The sequence below is a fragment of the Dromiciops gliroides genome, chromosome 4 (genome assembly GCF_019393635.1).
Source record: "Dromiciops gliroides isolate mDroGli1 chromosome 4, mDroGli1.pri, whole genome shotgun sequence".
Taxonomy (NCBI): Eukaryota; Metazoa; Chordata; class Mammalia; order Microbiotheria; family Microbiotheriidae; genus Dromiciops; species Dromiciops gliroides.
In genome coordinates this window covers 334,662,610-334,688,995 of record NC_057864.1, presented here as the reverse complement: position 1 = coordinate 334,688,995, position 26,386 = coordinate 334,662,610, and the positions used below count along the sequence as shown (strand labels likewise).

The following is a 26,386-nucleotide window of genomic DNA, read 5'->3' as shown; positions in this document are numbered from 1 at the left end:
TAAATGAGCACAATACCATCTACCTTACTAAGTATTATAAATATTATTCATATCAAGTAGTTGTTGGGCAAAATGTAAGGCCTTCCAATTAGATATGCCTTTTTTGGATCATCAGTCATCTTGGTATGTCGGTTTTACAATCAACTAAAGTAGATAAAGCAGGGATACAGATTAATACAGGTAATGTTACCCTTTGTTATTATGAGGACCATTTTCTCCTTATTCTTCTATATAAAATAGATATAACAGATAAGACAAATACACACAAATTCATAAGATAAATACTTGCTATTATTAAATGAGTCGTCATAGAATTCACTCCTAGTTACTCTTCTGCTATGCTTAATGGTTCTTTTTCTTGCTCATTTTTTTGTTTCCCTTCAGATTACTATGAAATGCCTTGAGAACTTTATTTTAAGCTATTTAATAATAGCCACAGTGTGGCAGCCTCAGTCCCCCACTCCCCACCTTTAATCTTGGTCCATAGGGGATGAAACTTAATCATTTAAATTTTCCAGCTTTTGATAGACCTACAAGGGAAGCCTCAAAAACTTCCGTTTTGGATTTTTTTCTGGAGTTTGGCTTTAATTCCACTACTGGCATCAAGACAACTAGCAAACCAGCTTCTGCAAGATATCAGCAGATTGACTTAGACAACTCTGGCATGAAGCCCTTGCTACTTGTAAAATGGATCCAGACACTAACTTCTGTGCCCAAAGCATGTGACCCCTTCTCTAATTGCATGTTCTCAAAGGGGTGTGTCTATTCCAGAATTGTTGTCTTTTTATACCACGGTGTTTTTAATCACTGTATGTTTCTGTCTTCTTAATATAGAATTCTTGAAAAATGAGGTAACCACTTAGATTTCCTTTTTGTGACGGGGTAGAGGGGATCAATAGGAATGGAAATTGTTATAAGACAACTTTGCTATTCTACCCTTTCTCAAAGTTTCATTCCTTAACTCCACTGAAAATATTTTATAATAGCTACAAGCATTTGGCTGTTTTCTAGCTTCTTACTTTTCTCTGCCTTTTGTGGCAGAGATAAGAGACAAACTCATCTGGCCTATCAGCTTACTAAGCATTTTTCTTCCCCTTCAACTTGTTCTCATTGGAGTCTCACTGATGGTCAGCTGAAGATAAGTCAGCAGCTTGAGTAAAGATAGATCAAGAACTGGAAAGATTTTATTGTCTCCCCAGAGGAAAAATATTGTTACTATCGCTAGACCTATAAAGATTTGGGTAGGGGAGATTTTTTTTTTCTATTTCCACAAATTATCTTTTAGCAGAGGACTAACATATACTTCTTAGTTTAATGAAGTGTATTTGACAATTCTGCCATCATTGTCATTTGCTGATTTCAATTCTTTACCTGTAAAGTAGTGATAAAAGGGAACTGTATTTTCTTATCTGTTTTTCAGGGACATGTTGGAGTCTGCTTTAAAAAAATAAAATATGATTGTAAAATTAATGGCAAACAAAGTAATACATATTTGCCAAACAAGGACTCATAATAAATTCCAATTATTATCCATTACCCAAACCTAGACACCTTCTTGGCCTGCAAATCCCTTCACATTCAGCTTCCTTTCAAACTCCAAACCTGTCATCATCCTTATTTCTTCCTACTCACCTAACAAAATCCTCCTCCCTCCATCCGGAAGGTTATTTCTCTGTCACTCACACACAGCATGCTATGTCTGGGGCTTCCTTCTGTTTGGAATACCTTGTTGTTGTCTTTCCACCTTTCAGAATACTTTTTTTTTTTGGTGAGGCAATTGGGGTTAAGTGACTTGCCTAGGGTCACACAACTAGTAAGTGTTAAGTGTCTGAGGCTGGACCCAAACTCAGGTCCTCCTGACTCCAGGGCCAGTGCTCTATCCACTGCACCACCTAGCTGCCCCTCAGAATACTTTTAATCCTTAAAGTCCCTAAAATAAGTCCTTAAAGATAACAGGGACCTCAGAGATAATCTAGTCCCACTTGTACCTGACTAAGAATTGTCTCCCATATCCTTGACAAACAGACATCCAGACTTTGCTCGAAGTCCTCTAGTGATGGAGGACCCATACACTGCTAAGGCACCTCATTCCATTTTTGGACACCACCACCTGGAAGTTTTTCCTGTCATTAAACCTAAATTTGCTTCTTTGTATCTTCTGTCTATTGTTCCTAGTTTCTGCCCTCTGGCACCAAGCAGAATAAGTCTGATTTCTTTTCTTACATAGCAGTCCATCACATACATGAAGACAGCTCTTAGTCTCCCCAAATACTTGGATAGCATATTCTCTGTGATCTCACTATCACCATTGCCCTTCTAGTCATGCTTTCTAACCTTACAATGCCCTTTCTAAAATGGAGTACCCAAGACTGAATATAGTACTCTAGCAATAGCTCTCACTTCATTTGAATATTTCATTAGCTATTAGACCGCCATATCATCATGTGGATTCATATTAAGCTCATAATCTCCTAAAATTTCCAAGTCTTTTCTAAACAGGCTGCTATCTAGTGAAGTTGTTTTCTGATGCCAAGATTAAGACTTTAGAGTCATCCCTATCCAGTTTTACCTTTTTCATTTCACTCCATTGTTCTGAGTCTCTTGAGACCTTTGGGGATCTTAACTAGCACCTAGTCCCAGATTTGCATAATTTACAAAACTGATAAGCATGTCATCTATATCATTATCCAAATAACTGATAAAAAATTTTTAAAAGTCAGTCAGCTACTGTTTATTAAAGTGCCTACTATGTGCCAATCACTGTAGTAAGTGTTGAGGATTCAGAGAAAGACAGAAGGCCCAGGGCCAACCACAGATGGATCCCTGGGGCACTCCATTGGAACCTTTATTCTAAGCTAGCCATTCAGTCAGTTCCAAATCCATTTAACTGTGTTATGGTCTAACACAGTGGTTCTAAACTTTTTTGATTAATCCATCAACAGAAAATCTGAACATTCACCTCCATTTACTTACCTACAAATCAAATACATATATTGCCATAATAATTATATACATTACAAGAAATCATAATTTTAAAAGAATGAGAAATGAAATAATAGGGAACCACTGGAGTTTATTGAGTAGGGGAATAAAAATGTTCAAACCTAAGCTTATAGAAAAGCATTTTGGCAGCTATTTGGAGGATGAATTGTAGAGGAGAGAGACTTACAGTAAGGAGACCAAATAGAAAACTATTTCGGTAGTGCAGGCAAGAAGTGATAAGGGCCTGAACTTTGAATGGTGGCCAGGTAAAAAGAGAAGGGAAGACTGTGAGAGTTATGGAGACTAAAAGCGACAAAGATTTGATAATAGGTTGGGTATGTTAAGTGAGGGAGAGTGAGAAGTTGAATATAAATTGAGGTTGTGAGAACCTGGGAGAAAGAAAAAATGCTGGTGCCCTGGACAATAATAGGGAAGTTTGGAAGAAGTCAGAAAGTTTGGGAGAAGTAAGACAGAAAATTTAACGTAAAGATGTCTGCAATGTGGCTTTTATCCCATCCATGTTTATCCTGTTTTACTTAATCTGTCCCACCCAAAATGAAAAGGGGAGAGCTAGAGTTCTCAACCATTTGCTTAATAATGAGATCACCCTCTTAGGATATGAGGAGATGTGGAAACAAGAGGGTAATGGGGAAATTTTCTCAGGAGTACCTGTACTCCTGTGCTTCTGCTGTTTGAGTACTTGGGGGGCCCTAAGGGACCAGTGATGTGTCCAGAAGTGGGAGAGAGGAACTGTCTTGTGCCTCTGTGCCAGGCTATGACCCATAACCAAACTCCTCCATTTCCTGTTTCTTTCCAAGTGGTCTCTGATATATTTTGAATTTAAAATCACTCCTGTTTCTGAATTAGTATTGTAGGATTGTTGATTGGACTTTAGAGGCCATCTAATCCAACCCCTTTATTTCAATGATGAGGAAACTGAAGTGCCCCGGTATTAAGTTACTTGTTCAAGGTCACGTAGTTATTGTCGAAGGCAGGATACAAACCTAGGTCTTCTGATTGCAGAGCTAGTACTCTTTCGCACATACTGCATAGCCTCCATTTTGCTTCTTTATTGATCTTCATCCAGATGTTTTGTAGTATGCTTTCTCTCCACCCTCCTTACATGAGTATGTCTTCTTTAACTCTAATGCCATCTTTCCCGTCTCTTCCCCTGTCTCTTTACCTCGCCTCTTTCTTTTAAACAAGTTGTATCCATCTAGAGTTGTATACTAGTCATGATTTTCAGCCCACTAAGCCTCAGTGATACTTTTGATTTCAAGTTTGCTTCCTTCCATTACAGCCTCTAGTTCGTATTGGTTTTTGCTCTATACTTTATACATTTGTGTAAGCAAATTAGGGGTCATGAGATTTACTGTTGGTTATTGTTTTTCCTGTCATCTTTTTGTTGTCTCAGCTGCTATTCTCCCAACATTTAAGCTTTTCTTTCTGAGATATAACCTGTTAGATATTATGGATAGATGGAGGATATGTGTGTGTGTGTGTGTGTGTGAGAGAGAGAGAGAGAGAGAGAGAGAGAGAGAGAGAGAGAGAGAGAGAGAGAGAGAATGAGAATTCATCTTCATTTTCTTGTCTTAGACTAATTTTTGCCAAAGCTTTCTAGATTTCCTTCTGGTGATAGCATTTGTGTCCATAGGATTCACCAGAGCAAAGTCACCATTTAAAAAATCTTGTTCAGTTCTCTGTCTCATTTTTGGCTCTATGGCCTGGTTAGACATCAGATCTCTTTGGTGACATGATGAGATCAACAAATAGTTGCCTCAGGATCCCTCAACAGGAAATCACCAACTACCATTGCTCCTTTATCTCTCACCTGAAGTACCTTGTGATCTACTTTATCATGCTGCTTACCCCTTGCAATTCTTCTAACAAATATTTGTATGATTTACCTGACATTGGACGTTCTCATGACAATTCTGTTCTAGTCATAAATTGTTCTTTAAATCTTGTCCCTCTGGGCAGGTTTCCTGATCTGCTGGGTGAGGATAAAACTTGTACTCCTACTTTACAGTAAGAATAAAAGAAGGTAGATAATAATCTATCTTCTTTGATTTGTGTATATGGATAGATATGTACATACTTATGTGCACATAATCAACATATATGTATATATATTTATGTGTGTGTATGTTTGTGTCTGTTCTGCAAACTTTAAAATACTACAAGCTTCATTTTTTTATTGCTTGGGTTTGTTTTGTTTGTAGGTTTCTGGTTTCTCCTCTCTTTCCTTCTACCCCCATGATTAACGATTTTCAGCTAGTGTTCATAGATAAGAACAGGATTTATCAGAAATCCTAATTGCTGAGCAGTAAAATGATCTGCAAACTATTCACTTACCCTAGATGTTTGAGTGCTTAGGAGATTCCTAAGCACAGTTACTGGGGTTTTTTTAAATAGCACCTTGGACTCCCTTATATTTGTATTTGTTTTTGTTTTTGTTTGTTTGTTTAACGTGTCTAACCCTAAAGGCTCTGAGCACCATGCATTTTTTTTTGGTATAGTACTGTATTATTTGCTCTTTCCACCCAATGATGAAATTTATCCATATTAAATTTTTGCTCTTCACTGTTTGCCTTTCACATGCCCTGGTGCCACTTGCTTATAATTAGTAGTATAAATAGAAACATGACCAACCAGTATATTTCCCCATGAAAATTTAAAACTAAAAGGTATTTAGAAAACAGGTGCAATTTAGAAAAAACCGATTTATGCATTATGACACTCATTTTTGACCAGTGATATTTTGCACAGTAAATAAATAATTTTTTTAAACCCTTACACAGCCAGGTGCATCATGGTCATCAAGAAGAATTTGTTCTGTATGTACACAGTAGGATTTCTGAACTTTTTGATTTGTCTTCATTTTTTTTTCCTCCTTTCTCCTCACCCCCAGTGAGCTGCTTCTCAATAGCTTTTTGCGGTGCAGCTTCTAAGCTCACTAACAAGATTCCTTCTAATTGACCATCTCTTTGCAGTTGGCCGTCCCCAGCATGAGCCCACTTCTGGCCCTAAGTTTCCCAGTGGGTGGTAGTGAACTGTGCTGTGGTACTCATGGATGTCTTAATGATTGTACTTTAAGCAGCTTGCAATTATCTATAAAGGGTTTCCTTTTCTGTCCCCTGCTTGCATGAAGGATTTATTGTATGAGATTTGTATTTGTAGTTTTTGAGGAAACCCAAGGGCATAATAACTTGTTGGAGTAAATGAGTTTTGTTGCAGTGTTAGTTTTGACCAATGGGAACACGGTTAAATAAATATTTTGGCAAAGAATTTTGCCACTGGAAGTTTTTAAGTGTTTTGGTTATATGTTTTAGGTAATAATTTTCTCTATTCGCATCTCACATTGTTTTTATTGTTGTCTCAGTTTCTTACTGTGCATTGCTCATCTTAGGCATTCAGTAAATATTTGTTGAAAGAATGAAAGAATGGGTCAAATGAAAAGTTGTAATTGAGCTCTGGTGCTGTATTTCTGGTTCCAGGGCTTTTGTCACTGCTGTCCGTCACCAGTACAAAGCAACTGAGATTTGTTCTTTGCTTTACTACAGTTATGTAGGGTTTGATTACTATTCAATCCACAAACACTGCTTTCATTTTGCTTAGCTAGCATCTGTCTCTACTTAATGTTGCACCCTCAAGCAGTGAATAGCTACCAACTTCAAGCTTCTAAACCAGATCATTCTCTTCTTTTTTACTAATAAACTTTGTGTACAGACTTTACCTTTTTAGAATATTGATTATTAATTTTATAATGCAATGAAACCAAGTAATTGCAAGGTACATTGTATTTCTGAGTCTACTTTTTTTAATCGGGATTTTAAATGGATTTAAGTTGTACTCCAAATTTTATTAGAAAGGTACATGCTGTAACAAATTACAGCTATGAAAATAACAATGTTTAGGATGGATTGAGAAGGGGAGAAGATTATGAAGCAGGAAGTTTAATTATAACGTTCTAGTAGTAGTTCACATATGAAACGGCATATAGAAATAGTAAGAAAGAGATGGGCAGAGGTATTGTGGTATAATAGATAAAATGGGGCAGAAGATGAGTTCTTGTTCCAGTTCTGCCTCTGACTAGCAGAATGATCTTGAATAAATCTTACTGGCTCACAATTTACTCACATGTAACCTAAATTTGAATTAGGTAATTTCATGGGTCACATCTAACATTCTGAGTTACATGTGACAATGATATTCAGATTATTGACTAGGTTTTGTAACTAGTAATGATGAGAGAGCAAAAAGCACACACTGTACTAGTTGGCTAATCATCCCATTTTTATATGTTAAAGGAAACAATGATTCCATATGCGTGTATGAATTAAAATTATGTTGTATGTCTGTGCTACATCTTCCCAGTTGAATTATCTCCAGATCTTGGCAAAATGTTTTGTACATTGCAGGCACTTGGTAAATGTTTGTTAAGTTGAATGGAATTCTCAGTGAAATGAGAAAGAGGAGAGCTTGACTGGACCTGCTTTTAGAATAATAATCCTTGGGGGCAGCTAGGTGGCGCAGTGGACACTTAATAGCTGTGTGACCCTGGGCAAGTCACTTAACCCCCATTGCCCTGCAAAAAAGAAGAAGAAGAAGAATCCTTGTATTTTTATTTTATTTATTATTACCAAGTAATAGCAATTGCACTATAATTTCCTATTGCATTAAGCCAAGGCCACCTAAACTCCAAACACCCACTCAAATAATATGGCCAAAGATATAAATTGTGTAGAACAGTTCTCTCCTCCTAATATATTTTTAAGGCCCTATAATTTTTCTCATTTCCTAAATCACAACATATCAACTAAACCTCATCTCTGTCTCCTAATACATTCAAGGAATATAACTTCTACCAAGGCATGGCTTAGGACAAAATTTCAGTGCAACAAAGCAATATGGAAGTTCTGTAGAATTTGTCATACTGCTGTTTTTACCTGACTTTATAATGAACATGTAAAATATGCTCTTCCTAAAAGTATTATAAGTTTAGTTCCAGCCTGGATAGTTACTTTAAAAATATTTTTGTAGAAAAATGTATGAAAAATAATTTGAGATTCAAATTTTCCAAGGTCCAAGGGATTACACATACTAAAAAATCAGTTTCACAATGTTATAAAAGAATTTTTAGAATATTGTAAAGTCACTGATTGCTTCAATTCTCTAGTACATCTGGTCTATCTAAAATGAATTGCTTACTTCAGGGAAATGAATTGGAAAAAGATTCATAATTGCTTCCCATGGAAATTGTTCAGTAGGTAATGTTTTGTTCATAATTGTCTCCTTTTACCTTATTCTTTTGAATGAAAGGTCACTTAATTTGTCTCTTTCTTCATTTCTTGCTTTTAAAAGCAAAAGTACTCTAATTAGAATTTTGTTACCATTTGCCTTACTGGAGATACAAAGGGGCCTTAAAAACTATCTGCTACCTTTGGAAAAACCTGCATTATAAGAGTGGCTGATCATTTTCAGATACAATCCCACAAGAATCTATTAAGTTCCTGTAATGTGCTAAGCACTAGGGATAGAAAGAAAAATAGTCCCTGGTCTCAAGGAGTTTACATTCTATTAGAATACAAAGGGGAGCAAAATAGATTAAATTGTTAATCCCATATGACTTTTCAGAATTTATCCATCTCAAGGAAGAATGGGTTATGATTGATAGAATTAAACTTTTTCCTTTTAAACCTTAATCCAGGACACTGTTGTTGCAATTAATCTAATTCCAGTAAAACATTAAGCTACTTTGCTACATTACGTTAGATCCTAGGCTAAAGTCAATTTGGGCCATTTTACAAACTGAGATGAAATTTTCATTCTTGTTTGTTGTTCAGTCTTCAGTCATGTCTGACTCTTTGTGATGGCATTTGAGGTTTTCTTGGCAAAGATAATGGAGTGATTTGCCATTTGTTTTGCCAGCTCATTTTACAGATGAGGAAATTGAGGGAAACCCAATTAAGTGACTTGCCCACAGTTACACAGCTAAGTGTCTGAGGCCAGATTTGAACTCGGACATATGAGTCATCTTGACTCCAGGCCTGACACTCTATCCACTATACCACCAGCTGCCCTTTTCCTTCTTAGGAGTGGCATAAAAAAAGACCTGTATTTTTATTTTAAATCGGTTTGGTTTTTCTTTCTGTCATTCATACTGTATCATTCACTTTCATATGACAGCCCTTTTCTGGCTCTCTATGTCAAGATAATGTTTTGTTTTAGAGGACTCCTAAATGACTTTACTTCTGAGTACCCACAATACTTCTTAACCCCTTACAGGGAAGTCCAACAAAGAAAGTAGATCCCAATAACAAATGTTTTTAAATCTGGATATAGAACTTTGGAAACCGAAGGGTTTTTATAGCAAAAAGCTTTAACGTATGAATATATGGATTCCTATTAACTCCTAGATTAGACCAAATGGACAAGTGCTATGAAAACAGTTGCTATATACACAAGATCTGGAGTTTCATCCTCAAAAAAATTTCACACATGTGGATGATAGGACAAATCTATATAATATTCACATTGCTAGAGGGCCTAGAAAATTTCCTCCTAGAAATCTCTTTCCTTAGAAGGATCTTGTAAAGCTAGAGATCAATAAAGCTTTTTAACTCAGGTTCCAGTGTAATGAAAGAAGGGTAGGATTTTCCCCAAATTGTAGTTAGGAAATTATTTATATCTATGGTTCTAAATTATGTGATTAAAGTTGATTTCTCTACTTCCCTGACTAAACTATTTTTTTTTTAAACTAGGGCTTAAAACGTTAGGTTACCAATGACTTCAGCATTTTTCCTAGCAACATGGCTACATGTCCGTACGAAACTCCCAGTTCGCTTTTACATGAAAAATGTGCACCTTGGCCAATAATATGTCCTTGCCTGTCAATTATTCCTTTTCTCTTCTTCTCCCCTTCTTATACCAAAGTCATATCATTAGAGATTTATTCTGACATTATAGAACAAAAGTATACCAGGCAGACATTTAGAACAAGTTAAACAATAGCCTTTCAATTTTTCATGCTTTAATCATAAATTTTGATTTCCCTCCAGGGTATTTTAACGAGCTTCTGAGTAATAATAAATTTCTTTTTAGTTATATGGAACTCTTTGATAGCCAGTTTCCTTTGAATTTACTAGATTATTTGTACAGTAAATGTATGTTCCTTATGTGCATAATTTTAGAACTAGCTACCCTGATTGTTAAAAGGGGCTTTATCTGGTTTTGGGGGTTTTTTTGGTTGTTGGTTTTTGTTTTTTTTTTTGCGGGGCAATGGGGGTTAAGTGATTTGCCCAAGGTCACACAGCTAGTTAGTGTTCTTTGTTATTTTTTAAAGTTAATCTTGGGCCTTTTGGTGATAGGAACTTTGTCCTATGTTTATCCAATACTTGATATATTTCTTTGCATAGTCTATAAATATATGCTTGTTTGAATGAATGATGATGTAACTATAAATAATGTCATTGTACTGTTCTTTTTATTTTGTTTGGATTTTCACATCCATCTTCATGTTTGATATTCACAAAGTCCTGTTGAACTTGGGATTCTGGGAATTATTCCTGTCTTAAAGATAAGAAAACTGAAACCTAGGGAGAGGTAAAGGGACTTGCTCAGTGTCACAGAAGGTTAGTGTCAGAGACTAACCATGTAATGTTAGGCTAGTCACTTCATTCTCTTACCACCATTAAAGGTTAGCCATCTTACATTTCATGCCCACAGGACTAAGGCCCCTTCCACCTTTCACAGTGTCAAGTTAAATAATTTAACAAATTGATTTGTACCTGTGGGCCAATGAGTAGGCTAGAGGAGTTCCCTCTTTTCAGCTGAGGTGATTTTGGACAATGGCTTCTGCAGACAGTTACCCCCAATTCTTTAGTTCAGCCAAAGGAGTGACTCTGTAATGGTGGGAAATACAGACTTGGTAAAAGGAAAGTTTCTGTGGTTGTCCAATGAGAAAACCATGACTTTGTGGCTTTCTTCAAATCATACTATGTAAGTGGCTGTCTTCTCTACCTTTGCCTAAGGTTGGCCCTTCCTCCCTAACTTACAGAAAATCATGAGAACATTGTTACATAGAATGGTTACCCTAGTCTGTCTACTAGTAGAAATAGTTCTGTGTTCTCTAAACACAGCACCCCTTATCATATCAAATACTTGAGCAAGAGAGGTTATTTTGGAAGGTGACAGTGAGGGTGGGGAGAATACTGTTGATTATTAGGACCAATGGAAATCTTTAACAATTAGAACTCTTACAATGGGACAAGCTGCTTTATCAGTAGTGAACTTGCATTATAGGCTATTATACTGGGGATCATAAATTAAAGTCAGAAAGGATTTCTTCTTTACAGATGAGAAAACTAAGACCCAGAGAAATGAAATGGACTTACCCACAGTCACATGGAAAGTAAGTGGAGAGCCAAGAGTCAAACCCAACTTCTCTGGTTGTTGGTCCAGCACATCTTCCAGTGAAGATGTTCAAAGGGAGCCTGGATAACCATCTTTCAGGGATTCTAAATAAGAGATTACAACACTGGATGAGAAGCTGCACTCTGTGAGCTCTCTAAGGTCACTCTAGAGGACAGTAAATAGCCATGAAATGGAGAGGGAAACATTCTAGGTCTCTTCAGTATTCCATGTGGGATCATTTCAGTGTCATGTTCCCTTTAAGGATCTGACATTTTGATCATCATTTCTCCTTCATTTTCAATCTCGCCTTATCCACTGACTTCTCAAATGCTTATTGGCATGCTCATATCCCCCCAATCCTTGAAAACAAAAAACAACCAAAAAAACCACCTACCATCTTTCCAAGCTATCATCCTCTATCACTTTTCTCTTCTACAACCAGACTCCTGAAAAGAGCTCGTTGTTTCTTCTTCTTGTCTCCTCATTTTCATAGACCTTTGCATATGACCTGCAGCCTTATCACTCGAATAAAGTTGTTCCCCAAAATTACCACTGGTTTTCTCATTGCCAAACCAAAGACCTGCCTTATTCCTAATCCTTGACTTCTCTGCAACATTTTACACTGTTTACCCATCCCCTTAGGAAGGCATATATGCTGTAATGGTTGGGGCCCTGGACTTGGGTAAATGGAAGTTCAAGTCTCACTTCAGGAACATATTAGATGTATGACCCAGAACAAGTTCCTTAACCTCTCTCAGCCTTAGCTGCCTCATCTGTAAAATACAAAATCCTCTGAAGTCCCTTCTAGCTCCAAATATACGGTCTTAGGGTTTCTCCTCCTGGGTACTCTGATTGGGTTATGGCTTCTGGAAACCACAAGTAGCTGTAGCAACGTTGGAGCATGACCCTGGGCATCTCCCATGTTCTTCAGGAAAATTAATTTGAGTTCCTAAAGTGAACAAATGAAGCGTTTGTGATTTTGTCAGCATGGGGAACTTCTACCAATTGCACCATTTCTTGAAAATTAAAATACTAATGACACTAATATTAAAAAGAAAAATTAATAAAAATGTCTGGTTTACAGTTTTTCATGTTGGCCTGTGTTTAATATCACAATAATGGCTGTTCTTTGAAAAATATGTCTATTTTATAGAGGGTTTTTTGCAAAATTTTTTAAAATTTTATTTTAATTTTTTATTATAAACATTTTTATTTAAAGTTTCTATTTTGAAATTATATCCCTTCCTCCCTCCTTCCATTACCCCCTCTCTGAGGCAGCAAGCAATTAGATATAGGTTATAATTGTGCAATTATATAGAGCATTACCATATTAGTCATTTTGTACAAGAAAACTCAAACAAAAAAAGAAAGTGAAAAATACCATGCTTCAGTCTGTGTTCAATCAATATCAGTTATTTCTTTGGAAGTGGTTAGTATGCTTCATCATTAGTCCTTTGTGCTTGTCTTGGATCATTGTATTGCTGAGAATAGTGGTCATTCACAGTTCTTCATCAGACAATATTGTTGTCTCTGCACAACGCTCTGCTCACTTGAGTATATATCAGTTCATATCAATCTTTCCAGGACTTTTTAAAATCATTCTGCTTGTCATTTCTTATACCACAATAATATTCCATCACAATCATATACCACAGCTTGTTCAGCCATTTCCCAATTGATGAGCATTCCTTTGATTTCCAATTCTTAGTCACCACAAAAAGAGCTGCTATAAATATATTTTTTTTTATAAATAGGTCTTTTTTGGGATGTCTTTGGGAACATATAACATTTTTTATATTAACCAAATACTTTTTTAATATAAAATGACCAACTAACTAATTTTATTTAAAAGGTAAATAAAAATTTTCCAAGAGGAACACATTTCCCTTCTTATTTTCATCCCAAAGGTAACTTTAAACTTTTTATTCCTCCCTGGAAGGTTAAATATCTGAAAACTATGCTTGTATATTATAATCCCCTAATATTAAACAAATATTTTAAACTTAACCAGTAAAGAAATTTGCACTAAAGAAGCCTATATGGACATTTAAGGCAGTTTTTCATGTGCCTTTTTTTTTTTTAAGTTATTGGCCGGGGGGGGGGGGGGGGGGGAGTTAATTGAGGCCCAAAGATTAGTTTCCCTTTTTTCCCCATGGCTTCATCTAAGGTCATGTTTTTGGTTTCTGTGCATTTACAATGAAATTTCAGTTCAGCTTCTTAAAGATTTATTAGCAAAATAAATAATGTAATAATAAATAACAAGCAGCACTGGTGTATTTCAGCCCTGATACAAAGGGAAACAGCAACACCCTCTTATGAACATTCTCCAGTAAAACCTGTCAGAGTCTAAAATTAGGCCGGAATTGGTATCACCAAACATTCTTTTCTCCTTAGGGCTTGCCCTTTGCAATTTACCGTAATCTCTCAAATAGAAACACTTTCTATTAACTGATGAACAAGAATAAACCATGATATTTACATAACACCAAATCTGAACCAGATTGAGTCATCTCTTAAAAGTTGCCTGCTTTTAAAGAAGATTAAGTAGCTTCTCGTATTGCTGTGTCCCAACTGAATTGATTTTATTTTTAGAATTATTCATCTCAGAAAAAATAATCATTTATTTCAGTGAAGATAACTGGAGTATAGGAGTGCTATCTTGATTTGTTACTTTACTACTCCTTAAAGAGGAAGCCATCGTAATTATTGCTTGTTTAAATAAAAATCCTAATTTTATAACAAGTTGACATATAATTTCAATAGTTTCTATCCACTGTCAAATATGGTGCCAGGACCTAAACCATTTGGAGGTAGTTAGTGCCTCTGGAGTTGTTAGTGGAAATATTTATTGCATGTCTAAATCATGTGTCCTCTGCTCTTCCCCACCCCCCACCTTCCCCTACTTTTAAAGAAATTATTTCCTAGTTCAAGTGATAAAGAGTCAGCACTGGGATTGCACGTAGGTTGTCTCTGGATATTATTATCCAGCCTTTTGAAATATTCTAGTTTGAAATGGGCAAAAATACTGAGAATCTCTTTTAATTTCACCTACAGCTATGACTTGGAATGTTAAATTCCCACTCTCGTTCTTTTTCATTTTTGAGGTGATTTGATAGACTTTATTGAAATATTACTGAAATTGATTTCTAAAAGCTAAATGCCCTGGCAGCTATCAGTGTTTTATTTTATAACTAGTTCTCAAGATAATGATACTTAACATGTGTTAAAGGGGATCATATTTCTAAGCAGACTTCTCCCTTGGTTACTGGAATAGGTCCTGTCTAGTGTGGTTTTTCAAACTACTGTGAGTGAATTTTCCAAACGGGTAAGGGAGACAAGGAAAGAAATGGAGCTTAGAAAATGGAACTACTGCTCAAATGGCATTTGGTTCTTATTCTTTGCTCTGTATAATTAATGTCAAAATGGTAAAATATTATTTTGCTCTTTAAGAAAAAGGCAATGAAATCCAGTACTTAAGAGTTTATTGTGTTGGTACATTGTTACTTCCTCAAAAACCTGTACTTGATGCCCTGAGTGAATTCCAGTGTAGGATTATAGTTTAATCGAAGCCATAGAGTTATGTCATGAATTGAATTTATTACATGGCATACAGAAAAAAAAAAACCACTGGAATGGGAGATAGGAGATCTGAATTCTAGTCCCACATTGCTGTAACTAAAATTAGCACATGACCTTCAATGAGTCACTTATATTCATTGCCACATCTTTAAGATGAGGACATTAGACAAGCTGATCTCTGCTGTCCTCTATAACTTTTAACATTCTGCTATCTCATGTCCTGTGTTTATAAGTTTTTATTTTTTATTTTTTCCTTTAAAATCATACAGGCCTTGACGTGGTCAGTTTCCCTCTCTGATCCTTAGTTTTCTCATTTCTGGGGTCAGGGGGGTTGGACTAAATCAAAGAATCTTAACCTGGAGTCTTTGGATAGATTGCAGGAAGTTCAGGAACTTAGATGGGGACAAATATTACATCTATATGTTCACTATTCTCTCCTGGAAGTTTAGCATTTCCTTTGATTATTTAAAAATATCTTTCTGAAAAGGGCTTTACCAGACCGCCAAAGCAGGGTAGGGTCCATGACACAAAAAAGGATTAGAAACCCCTGGACTAAATGAATCATTCTAGCCCTAAATTCTTTAGCCTCTTCAATCATTAGAACCCAAGTAAGTACAGTAAGCACTACAAGGTTTCCCTTTCGTGCATTGTAAGAAATGAGAGATACCCTTAGGGGAGATCATGTGGTCCAACACCTTCATTTTGCCTTTGCATAAACTGAGGTTTAGGGAGTGATATGCTGGGGACCACAGTTACTGAATGACAGTAATAGGAATGGAACCCTGGTCTCCTTACTTTCTGGTTCAGTGCTTATTATTTTACTTATATGCCTATATCAAATAAACATTTTTATCCAACAGAATCCGTTAAAGAAAATAGATTGATATTTCTTAACCCCATCCTACTTCTTTCTTCCCACCCTCCCACCCCAGCCCCTACCCTTGAAGGTTAGTTTTTTTTTTTTAAGCTTTACTGTATTTAAACATGAATTTCAGTATTATCCCCAGAGATAAGGTGTCACCAGCTACTTGGTTTTGTAACGATTGGAATAACGCCACCTGCTGGATACTTACTGTAGAAGAGTTCTGCCCATGAAGGGAAGGTCTTTGAGGGCAAGACCAGGAGTCAGGAAGTGACGCGAGCTAGTGGGAGGAGGAAGGAAGAGACTGGCGCTCGCTCTCAGGCTCTTTCCTCTGGACTCTGGTGGAGAGCGGAGCTAGAAATGTGCTCTCCCTTTAATAGATAGGAATATTTTAGACAGTTTAGCTAGAATTTTAACCCTTAACAGTTTCATGCTTAGGCACATAAATACAAAGCTCCAAAATATCCTAATTGGTTAAGGCAGTTGTTCTCATTTTGGTATTTGATGCTCATTTCTATCCTCATCTCTATATTCTGTCTCTTTTGGTCCTACCTAGGAATTGGTCTGGGGGCAGTAAAATTGTAGACACGGTGAAGAGGAGTCTTGCAATGTGATGGAGAGGCAGAGTCAGTCAGCACTGGCGAGAGACTGGGATCAAGAAAACAGCCTTACCCAAAGCTTCTAGTCAGTTACTTCATGGCTACCAGTGTTCAAGGGCTGAGTTTTATTTAGTGAACAGTGACAACAGAGGAGCCTAAAACTTTCTGGATAATAGAGCAATAAACCAGTTGCCACAGCCTGCCCCATAGATCACTGCATGATGGAAAGAAGATTGTATTTAAAGTGGAAAGTCCTATAGTTAAAATTCTGTTCTTGGAGTCAGTGGTACCTGTGTTCCAATACTTCCTATGACATTTACTGGCTTTATAACTATGGCCAGGTCACCTAATCTCTGAGCCTCAGGTCCCTTATCTGTGAAACAAAGGGGCCTGGGCGTGGTGGCCCATGCTTGTAGTTTCTGCTGCTAGGGAGTCTGAGTCTAAGGGATCTCTTGATTTCAGGAATTTGGAGCTACTGGGAGGCTAAAGCCAGTTAGATGGAAACACTAGTAAGTCTAGCCCCAGTGGCTTTCCCTAGGACTGGAAGGCTACTAGGCCTTCTGAGGAGGTATGAACCAGCCAAAGGAAGCTTAACAGAGCAGGTTAAGGTATTTTTTGCCCATCAGCATTGGGATCATTCCCCAAGGGGCTCGTTGCACTTCTAGCTTGGGTGAGGTAAGAAGACCCACTTTCAAAAATGAGAAAGTTGGATTTGATGGTCTCTGTTAAATTATGGTCTGGTACTCTAAATTTTGTAATCTGGGCAGATTCATGTGAAACACTTTCTATTTTTTGTTCTGATTTTGTTCAGGTGATTCAAAATAGAATCATGTGAGATTCTTTACTAGTCTACTTTCTAGAGGTGATTATTAAGCATCCTTCAACCCTTTAGCTCTCTCTGTTCTTCCTCTACTGAACTGAAGCCTCTATATTTTAGCCCATTAGTCCTAGCCAATCACTTGAATGTGTTTTCTCTTGCTGCACATTTCCTGCTACCCACCCACACAGTCACTTGTAGTGTTTAAAATTATATGTGGTCGCCTTATTTCTGTCCCAAGTTAAGGGAAAATTATCTGGGGTTTCTAATATATTTGTTACTTATAAATTAGAAGCTTTAGCACCAGTTTTGGGCATTAAGTATTTATTAAAGCATACCAAATATTAGTAAAGAGAGAACACTTGGCTCAGAAAGGGAAGTCACCTTTCAGCTTGTATTTTTGGCAATGTGTCACTCAAATTCTCTTCTCTCTTTTCATTCCCCTTTACATTGTTAGTCATCATAGAATCCTTTATAAGTATCTGTAATATTATTGCTTCATTTAAGGAAACCATGTTTCTTAGAAGCACAGGGGGATTTGTGGGAAAATAATGGGTTTGGGAACACCCAGAGGGCCCCGCCCCTCCTGGAGAGGATAATATTAAGATTGATTGGATTGACTTTGCTGATTAACTCACTTAAAGTTAACTTAATTAAAACCACACCTACCTGAAAGCCTGTCCCTCAGAGGAAGCGTTCTCTGAACTCTGACCTCAGCACGTTCTGCTCATGGACCATCCTCAAGTCCAGTAAAGCAATAGAGTTGAATGATGCTAGCCAATTAGCTTTGAGCAGTGTGGAAGGGCCGCCTCTCCTCTGGACCTGGAGGAAACTTCCACATTCAGACACACTCTCACTCTCAGATGGGCTCATGGTGGGGGACTTGGAGAAGGAAGGAGGCCAGGCTGAGTTCTTATATCTCCTCTGGGCTAGATAGCCTTCTTAATTTTCTGAGCCAAGTGTTCTCTCTTTACTAAGATTTGGTATGCTTTTATAAATGTTTACTGCCCCAAAACTGGTGCTAACGCTTCTAATTTATAAGTAGCAGTATATTAGAAATCCTAGCTAATTTTCCCCAAACTTGGGACAGAAATAAGGTGATCACATATAATTTTAAATGCCACACTCTCTTAGTTCTTTCAAAAAATGAATTTAAAAGTTCCCTTTAAATAAAGCTCTGTCCCCTTTCTCATTTAAAAAAAAAATTCTAGGGTAGGCTACCTTTGATTCCAAAACTGCTTTCAATTTGCTTATTTTTATACATCAGTTTGTTTAATGTGACACGTGCAGCATCAAACATTTCTTTCCGAAGACAGACAGAATTTGATGCAGTTGTTTCTACTAGCTAAAAAGAAAAAGATTTAAGGTTTTTAGCAGCAGCTTTTTTCAGCCATGACCTTCCTCTCTCTAAGCATTCAATACTTGGTCCTTTCTAAACTAATTATTTCCACTTCTTGACAATTCCCCACAGTAGTTTTGGTATGGTGAAATCTTTAAATAGCCGAATTGGATACAGAAGGGTAGGCAGAGGGATACCTGTCTGATTCCATAACTCACAATTTAGGTGCCCACAACCACTGACCATCATTTTTTAAGATTAGAAACAGTATGGTATAGTAGAAAAAACTTAAAGCATCACAAACCTGGATTCAAATTCCAGTTAGGCCACTTATACCTATACCTTCTACCTGTATGATCCTCTTTAAGTCATTTAACCTCTCTAGGTCTCGATTTACTTATCTGTAATTTGGGGAGAGGGTATGGAGGAAGGTTAGACTAAGTTAGATGTCCTTTAAGGCCCCTTCCACCTATAAATCTGTGACCTACAGGCATCCTCTCTGAGCCTCAGTTTCTCAATATGTAAAATGGAGATGAGAATAGCACCAAAACACAGTGCAGGTGAGAGAATTAAACGAGGAAATATGAATCCCAGCACTTGGCAAACCTTAAAGAGCTATGGGCATGTGGGTTATTGTTTAATTCCTCTGAACTGTTCCTGTCTTTTATTGTAATTTTCAAGTTATCCTCAGACAATATCCTCTGAAAGCTTGAGGATAGGTCCAAACTTGTAAGAATACTGATTTTGGAGTGAAGGGAAACTAGCTTCAACTTCTGCCTCTGGTATTTACTGGCTATGTGACCTTTCTGAGCCTCATTTTCTGAATATTGGGTGGTGAGAGGGAATTTGGAAGTCATCTAGTCAAACCCTTTGATTTTAAAAATGAGGGAACTAAGAGCCAAAGCAGTTAAATGGCTTGCCCAGGGTCAGACAGGTCTTTTGCTCTTTTTATTCCATCATGCTGCTGAGATCCTAGCAAGGGAGCATTCTGAGGTGGCAAGGTTATCCTGGGACAGAGTGGAGTTGGAATGATGAATGGAGAAATTGTCTCCCCATAGAGCAGGCTTATACATCATCTTACAACTATGAAGAATACGTTCAGTGTTTTCATTCCTCTCATTCCCTTACTTGCATTTAATACTTCTTCCTCTCTATTACCTTTCTCCATTGAGTCTTTGAGGAACCTGAGAATTTGACTCAGAAATAGACTTAGTTCTATTGAGGGAAATACCACCCAGATTCAAGACAGCCCTAGGTGCTCCAATTGTCCTTGTTGGAAGCATGTAGGCCTAACAAAAGAGCATCCTATTGCTCCTTCTTGGAAATGATAGTTCCTAGTAACTTCCAAATTAATGAAGATAATAACATGGTAAGGAGGGAAAGAACTGTATTTGGAGTTAGAATATCAAGATTCAGATCCTAGCCAACAATAACAACACAGCTTTACTGACCTGAGATCAACAGGCTCAACTCCTTCATTTTATAGATGAGGAAACTGAAGACTAGAGAAGTAAAATTATTTGTAGTGACATTGCTAGGTAGTGGCAAAAAAAGGATTCTAATAACAATAATAGTGACAGCAATAAGCTAGCATTTATATACACTTTAAGGTTTACAAAGGACTCTACAATTATTATCACCTTTTATCCTCACAGCCGTCCAGGAGATTGGTGTTGTTATTATCTTCATTTTATAGATGAGGAAACTGAAGGAGGCAGAGGCTAAGTGACTTGCCTTAAGAGCCACATCTGTCAAGTGTCTGATGTGCAAGATTCGAATTCAAATCTTTCTGACTCCAAGGCCCATACTCTATCCACTTTTCCATCTAGCTTTCTCAGCTATAGAAAAAATTGGGTCATCCGTACAATTTCTTTTTAGACTTTCCGCTTGAAGAGCACAGGAATACCTACGTATAAAGTATCATAATGAATCTAAACTTATCCTCTCTCTTGTCCTAGGTGTTCTACCCCAGCAGAGATGGCACGAAGATCCCAATGTTCATTGTGCATAAGAAAGGAATTAAATTAGATGGCTCTCATCCTGCTTTCTTGTATGGCTATGGGGGCTTCAATATATCTATAACACCAAGCTACAGGTAAATGTGGAGACCCTTGGAGACCAGAATTCTCATATCCCCTGATTTATAGATCCCCATAGTAAGACCATTAGACTTGGTTACCTTTAAAGATAAGTAAAAGGTCTTTTCACTTGGGGACTCCTCAAGGTCATTTTATTCAGACATCCTAAGTTTCATCTGTGAATTTAATAATCATGTTAGATAATCGTTTCCTTTCCCTGATATAAATTAAGCAGTTTCTTTTGACTTAGAAGTGTCCTTATCAGTGAGTATAAATTTTCTAGTGTTTTGCTTTGTTTTATGAACAGTCTGTTTAGTTTTTGAAATGTAAAGAGCAGTGGAAATACTTTTAACGACAGTCTTAGGATTTTTTCTATAGGAAATTGAAAGCTGAATATTATAGAATTCTTATTTCTCTTCTCTTCATTTGTTCTAACATGATTTGCATCACAAGAACATAGACTCAACGGAAAGGGACCTCAGAGGTCAGCTATTTCATCCCCTTTTCTTTATAAATAGAAATGTAGGGCTCAGAAAGATGGAATATCTAAGAAACAAAGTCTGTATTTGAACCCAGGTCCCATGATTCCATCCAGTGCTCTTTTCATTGTACTACTTATGCGCATGATGGAGAGGGGGAGTCATAACACAGATTGTCGACAGCATGATTAGCTTCTTATTTGAATCATAGACTTTACAGTCAATGTTAAGAACTGCCTTAATGCACATTTACTAAAGTGTCTGTTCCTTGCAGGGAATATAAGCAAGGGTGTACCTTGTCTTATTTCTATCCATTTCACATCTTCACCTCACAGCTTATTTAAGAAAGGAATATCTTTATCATATTCCCATTTGTTGGATTCAGAAAATGAAAAATACTCTGTTGCTTTACTCTTGTTCATTTAGTCATGATATTTCAGGAGACCTTGAGAAAAGGTTTTTTTCTGATAACTTTAAAATGGGCAGAACTGCAAATGTTTTTATGATTTCGGAAGAGAAGTTCTTAGCATTAGGTTTTGCCATTGTTGTGATGGACAGCGTTTGGCTTCATATGCTGTGAGCATTGAGTACCTTATGACTAGTCCAAGGCTTCACCATCTTTTTTGTATCATCGACCCCTTTAGCTGATGAAGTGAACGGACCCCCTTCTCAGAATAATGCTGTTAAATGACATCGATAAAACATGTAGGATAACAAAGGAAACCAATTTTATTCAAAGATAATTATCAAAATATTTTTAAAACAAGTTCCCAGACCCCAGGTTAAGAACCCCTGGATTAGAGTATGTTCTGGTAGACACCTTTTTTTTTTTTTAATGGGGCAGTGAAGGTTAAGTGATTTGCCAGGGTCACACAGCTAGTAAGTGTCATGTATCTGAGGTTGGATTTGAACTCAGGTCCTCCTGAATCCAGGGCCGGTGCTTTATCCACTGCACTACCTAGCTGCCCCCTGGTAGACACCTTCTTATGACCATTTGAGATACTACACAGATAGATACATTTCCTTAGCCTGAAAATAACCAATCTCCCAGCATATGTTCTTACACTGAAGGTGTTCTTATATGTGCTTCTACCACCTAACCCAATTTTTTAGACATAGGTGCTCAGTAGATAATTGCTGACTGAATTAGTTGGATGAACACTGCCAACATAAAACACATCTTCTACCTTGCTTTTCAAATTTTTTCTCATTTATTTTGTACTTACGTACTTGCATGTATAGGTGTGTAAGTGCATTATCTGTACTGTTATGCATTTGTATGTGTACATTTTGTGCACACACATATATGTGTGGACATGTGTATGTATTTTTGTGTATGTTTATGCACACATGCATACACACATATACATGCATGCGCACACACATAGATACACATACAACATTTGCATTCCTAAAGTGAATCTGGTTCCATAACTCACAATTTAGGGGCCTTTAAAAAACACCAGGATTTCCTGTTTGTATAAGATTTATTTATATTTACTGAAACCTTCCATCTTTCCCAAAAAAATATTTATAGGCAACAACAGAAAGTCAGAGCCTGTCAGTGAGGAGAATTATTTGCTTTATTCAAATATTCCTAATTTTTTTGCTCCAGGAGTTTCTTTTGCATTTAGAGCTGGAAGGGACTTTAGAAATCATTTAACTTAACTTGGGAAACAGCCTTGACATTCTTTGTCTTGCTGACTGCCCAAATCATGGGTAGAGCTTTGTCCTCCCTGTAGGTCAGCCCTAATATGGACATAAACTCCCTAATATTAGAGGGTTTCGATTATCATTGGGTTCTAGGTAACAGCACTCACTGTCAGGATGCCCTGCAGAGAAAATGATATTTCACATAATAGTTACATACTTCAGCAACACTAAGAATCTCTTATTAAACCATTATGATCATCACATCCAATATTAAGTACATTTTATATGCAGAGTATTACCATTCTCTACTTAAATTTTCAGATAACATGGAATTCATTATTTTTCAACAATTCTCCCATTATTTCTGTGAATATTTTCCACCATTTCTTTTAAAAATTCACATTATCCAGGTTTGAGTCATTTCATGTAAGAGTCAATTATATATCCTTTTTCTTTGCAAACTTTAATTTCCTCTTCCTTGTAAAAAACAGAATATGTGCCTTAAACAGGTGGCTTGGTTTTTTGTTTTTAAATAAAAGACTTTTACACTCAATTATTTGGAATTCAGCTTCTTTAAAAGTAATTTCCTTTCTTTTCTTCCCTCTTAAAACATAGAGTTTAGTCCCCAGGCTTTCCCACCATCAAGTACTGGCCTTTGACCACATTATAGAGTATTATTTGAACTCTCTTCAACACCTTTTCAATATATGTTCCCCTCTATGAATGGTATTTTGTGAACTCTATGACTACAACATTATGAATTTAGATTAGACTAACCATTCCAACTTAAACCGCAAAGCCAAATTCAAGTAATTTGTGAACTACCACTAACATTCACAACTTTTTATTGAATGCCTACTATTATGTTACTTGTTGCGATAGGCAGACACACTCCCTGCTCTTATGGGGCTTATTGTTAGCTTTCAGGGCAGGACATATACAAGAAGCCTTTGGCATTATCAAGGAATAGAATCAGAGATGCCAAGAATTGAAGAATTTGGAGTCCTTATAGTAGATTAAGAGAAACCAATGGGAGAATGAGTTCTTTTTCCTTTTGTCTTCTGACTTTCCCCATTTATAGGACTCTTATTAATCTTATTAAAGTTAATCCCAGCAAGATACTGAATGTTATTTTTAAGGTCTTAACTCTATGAATAGGATTTTGATTTTAACAATTAAAAAACAATACAATTCCTGCCCTTGTAGAATTTAAATCATCCAGTAGAGGTTGATAAAATGTATGTACATAACTATCATCCCAGCTAAACTATGTGGAGCCTCCTTAAATGCCAAGATAAGAAGTTTGGACTTCAGCCAATAGGTAAAGGGAAGCCATTGCCTTTTTTTTTTAATAGAGATGATACAAAAGTCCATTTTGGGTGGAATATTGTATATATGAAAAGGACTAAGATTAGCTGTGTGCTAGATTATATAAGGTATTGAATTGGAGGTGAAGTAAAGGGTCTCACTTTATATAATAGGTATTTGGGGACTACTTTTTGAATGGAGAGTAATGTCCTATTAGCATAAAGTTTTGGGAGAGGAGACCCGTAAGTAAAGAAAGATGTTCAGCCAGTAGTTGGAAATGTGGGACTGGAGTTGTAACCTTAAAAGGACGAACACCATGTTTCTTTAACTCTCTACAATGCCTCTTTTAAAAATATATGCTCAATAAATATTTCATAACTTCTTTAAAGTAACAAAGTATAGGGGCAGCTAGGTGGCACAGTGGATAAAGCACTGGCCCTGGATTCAGGAAAACCTGAGGTCAAATCTGGCTTCACACACTTGACATGTACTAGCTGTGACCTTGGGCAAGTCACTTAACCCCTATTGCCCTGAAAAAAACAAACAAACAAAAACAAAGTATATTAGGGGCAAGGTATATAACATTATGTGATGATAGTAATATGATAGTAATGACCTTGGTCTGAATTCTAAGAAAATCTTTGCTAAGGCTTTAACTTCCAGCATTATTTAATACACCCTATGTAATTTAAAATTCTAAATGTGGGTTCTAATCTGTCCCCCGCCCATTTGGGGGGGGGGGGGAACTGACTAAAATCACTGATAAACGAGTTTAGGTTTTTTAAGGGTTTATTGAAAGATAGTAAAAGAAAGAGAAAGATTGAGAACAGATTTCTTATAGCCTGGAAATCCTCGCCTTCCTAAACCTCCCACTTCTGAAGTCATCTGCCACCAAGCCAATGTCTCACACCAAAAGAAGAAGAACTCTCTCACCAGCGCCCACTCCCTCCTTCATGTTCCCCTCCCAGAAATGGGAGGTTCTTCAAGCTGATTGGCTAACATCATTCAAATTCATTGGTTCACTGGACCCAAATGTGGTCTTGATGTAAAGTTCAAAGTTTTTAGCTTCTGAAAACAATACCCTCTTAAGTACCAGCCAGATGTGCTTATAATCTAGCTAACTGGAAGTAAGCCAGTCAGCAGCCAGTTGCCTTATCCACTTCCATCAGTTTAAATCAGTCTCCAGGTGGGCTCCTGAGTATCTGCTAAATCTCCTCATCTACCATGTACTACTATCTTGACACAACCCAAATATTTGTACAGAAATATATTCACTTTGATCCAGTAGTTCCTTTATCATATTCACACTTTCTACTTTGTGAAGTGTTTATTTACTGTTCTGCATAGTGATACATTTGCAACTAAAGAGAAACGAGAAGCACTAGATACTCAAATGGAAATTTGTGGCAGTACTTTATAGCCAGACATCACTCAGGAAAAATTATATAGTCTGATCTGAGCTCCACATTTAAATGATACCACATGCAGCAAAGTATTTTTCAGTTGTTTAGGTGCAGTTTATATTTTTGAAAGGGAAAAAAAAAATCATACCAGCAGCTAGAAAAATAACTAAAGATAATTGTTCTTTTCCTTTGTTTCACAGTGTGTCCAGGCTTATTTTTGTGAGGCACATGGGTGGTGTGCTAGCAATAGCTAACATTAGAGGAGGGGGTGAATATGGAGAGACCTGGCACAAAGGTAAGGAGCTTCCCCTGCCAAAACAGTGGTGTTCTGATCAAGAATGACATGGTGATTTTTTACTTTTTCTACTCCTACCCAACCCTCAGCCTAACCCTACTTATTTGATGAAGAAAATGTACACATCTCTTATCAGCACCTGCCCCTTTATATTTAGCTATCTTGTCCACATATGTTCTTGTATAATTGGATTATACAGTAGCTAGGTTTCAGAGCTATTTCTCCAAAAACTAACTAAAATTGTTTTCATTGTCGTTTTTTGAAATATGTGGAGGTATTCTTTGTAGAGGTGGGTTCCAGTGGGTATGCAACAATGCATATGTCAGACTTTTTTGATATCTGGTTTAATTTTGCTGAACTGTTTTCCTCTTTTATTCTTTATTATAAGGAATGGTTCTTGAGAAGGGGAAGATAAGCAAATGGAGATGATGCAAAAACAAAGGATAACAATAAAAGTTATTTTTAAGCCATGTATGAGATGACCCTTTGTAGATTTTATTTAATATAAACTTTTGAATGAGAAACTAGATTTTTTTTCCTCCCCTCAGTATTATCCTCATCTTTTAGAGTCATCCTG

At 36.8% G+C, this 26,386-nt stretch overlaps 1 protein-coding gene across 1 annotated transcript in view; it reads left to right on the top strand.

Moving 5' to 3' along the window:
• The window catches only part of LOC122725324 (prolyl endopeptidase), a 140,417-nt gene that overhangs the window by 95,587 nt on the left and 18,444 nt on the right, over positions 1–26,386 (top strand). The window contains exons 11-12 of the mRNA XM_043962379.1: positions 20,552–20,688; positions 25,715–25,809. Of these exons, the coding sequence (XP_043818314.1) occupies positions 20,552–20,688; positions 25,715–25,809 (232 nt within the window). The remainder of the gene's footprint in view (positions 1–20,551; positions 20,689–25,714; positions 25,810–26,386) is intronic.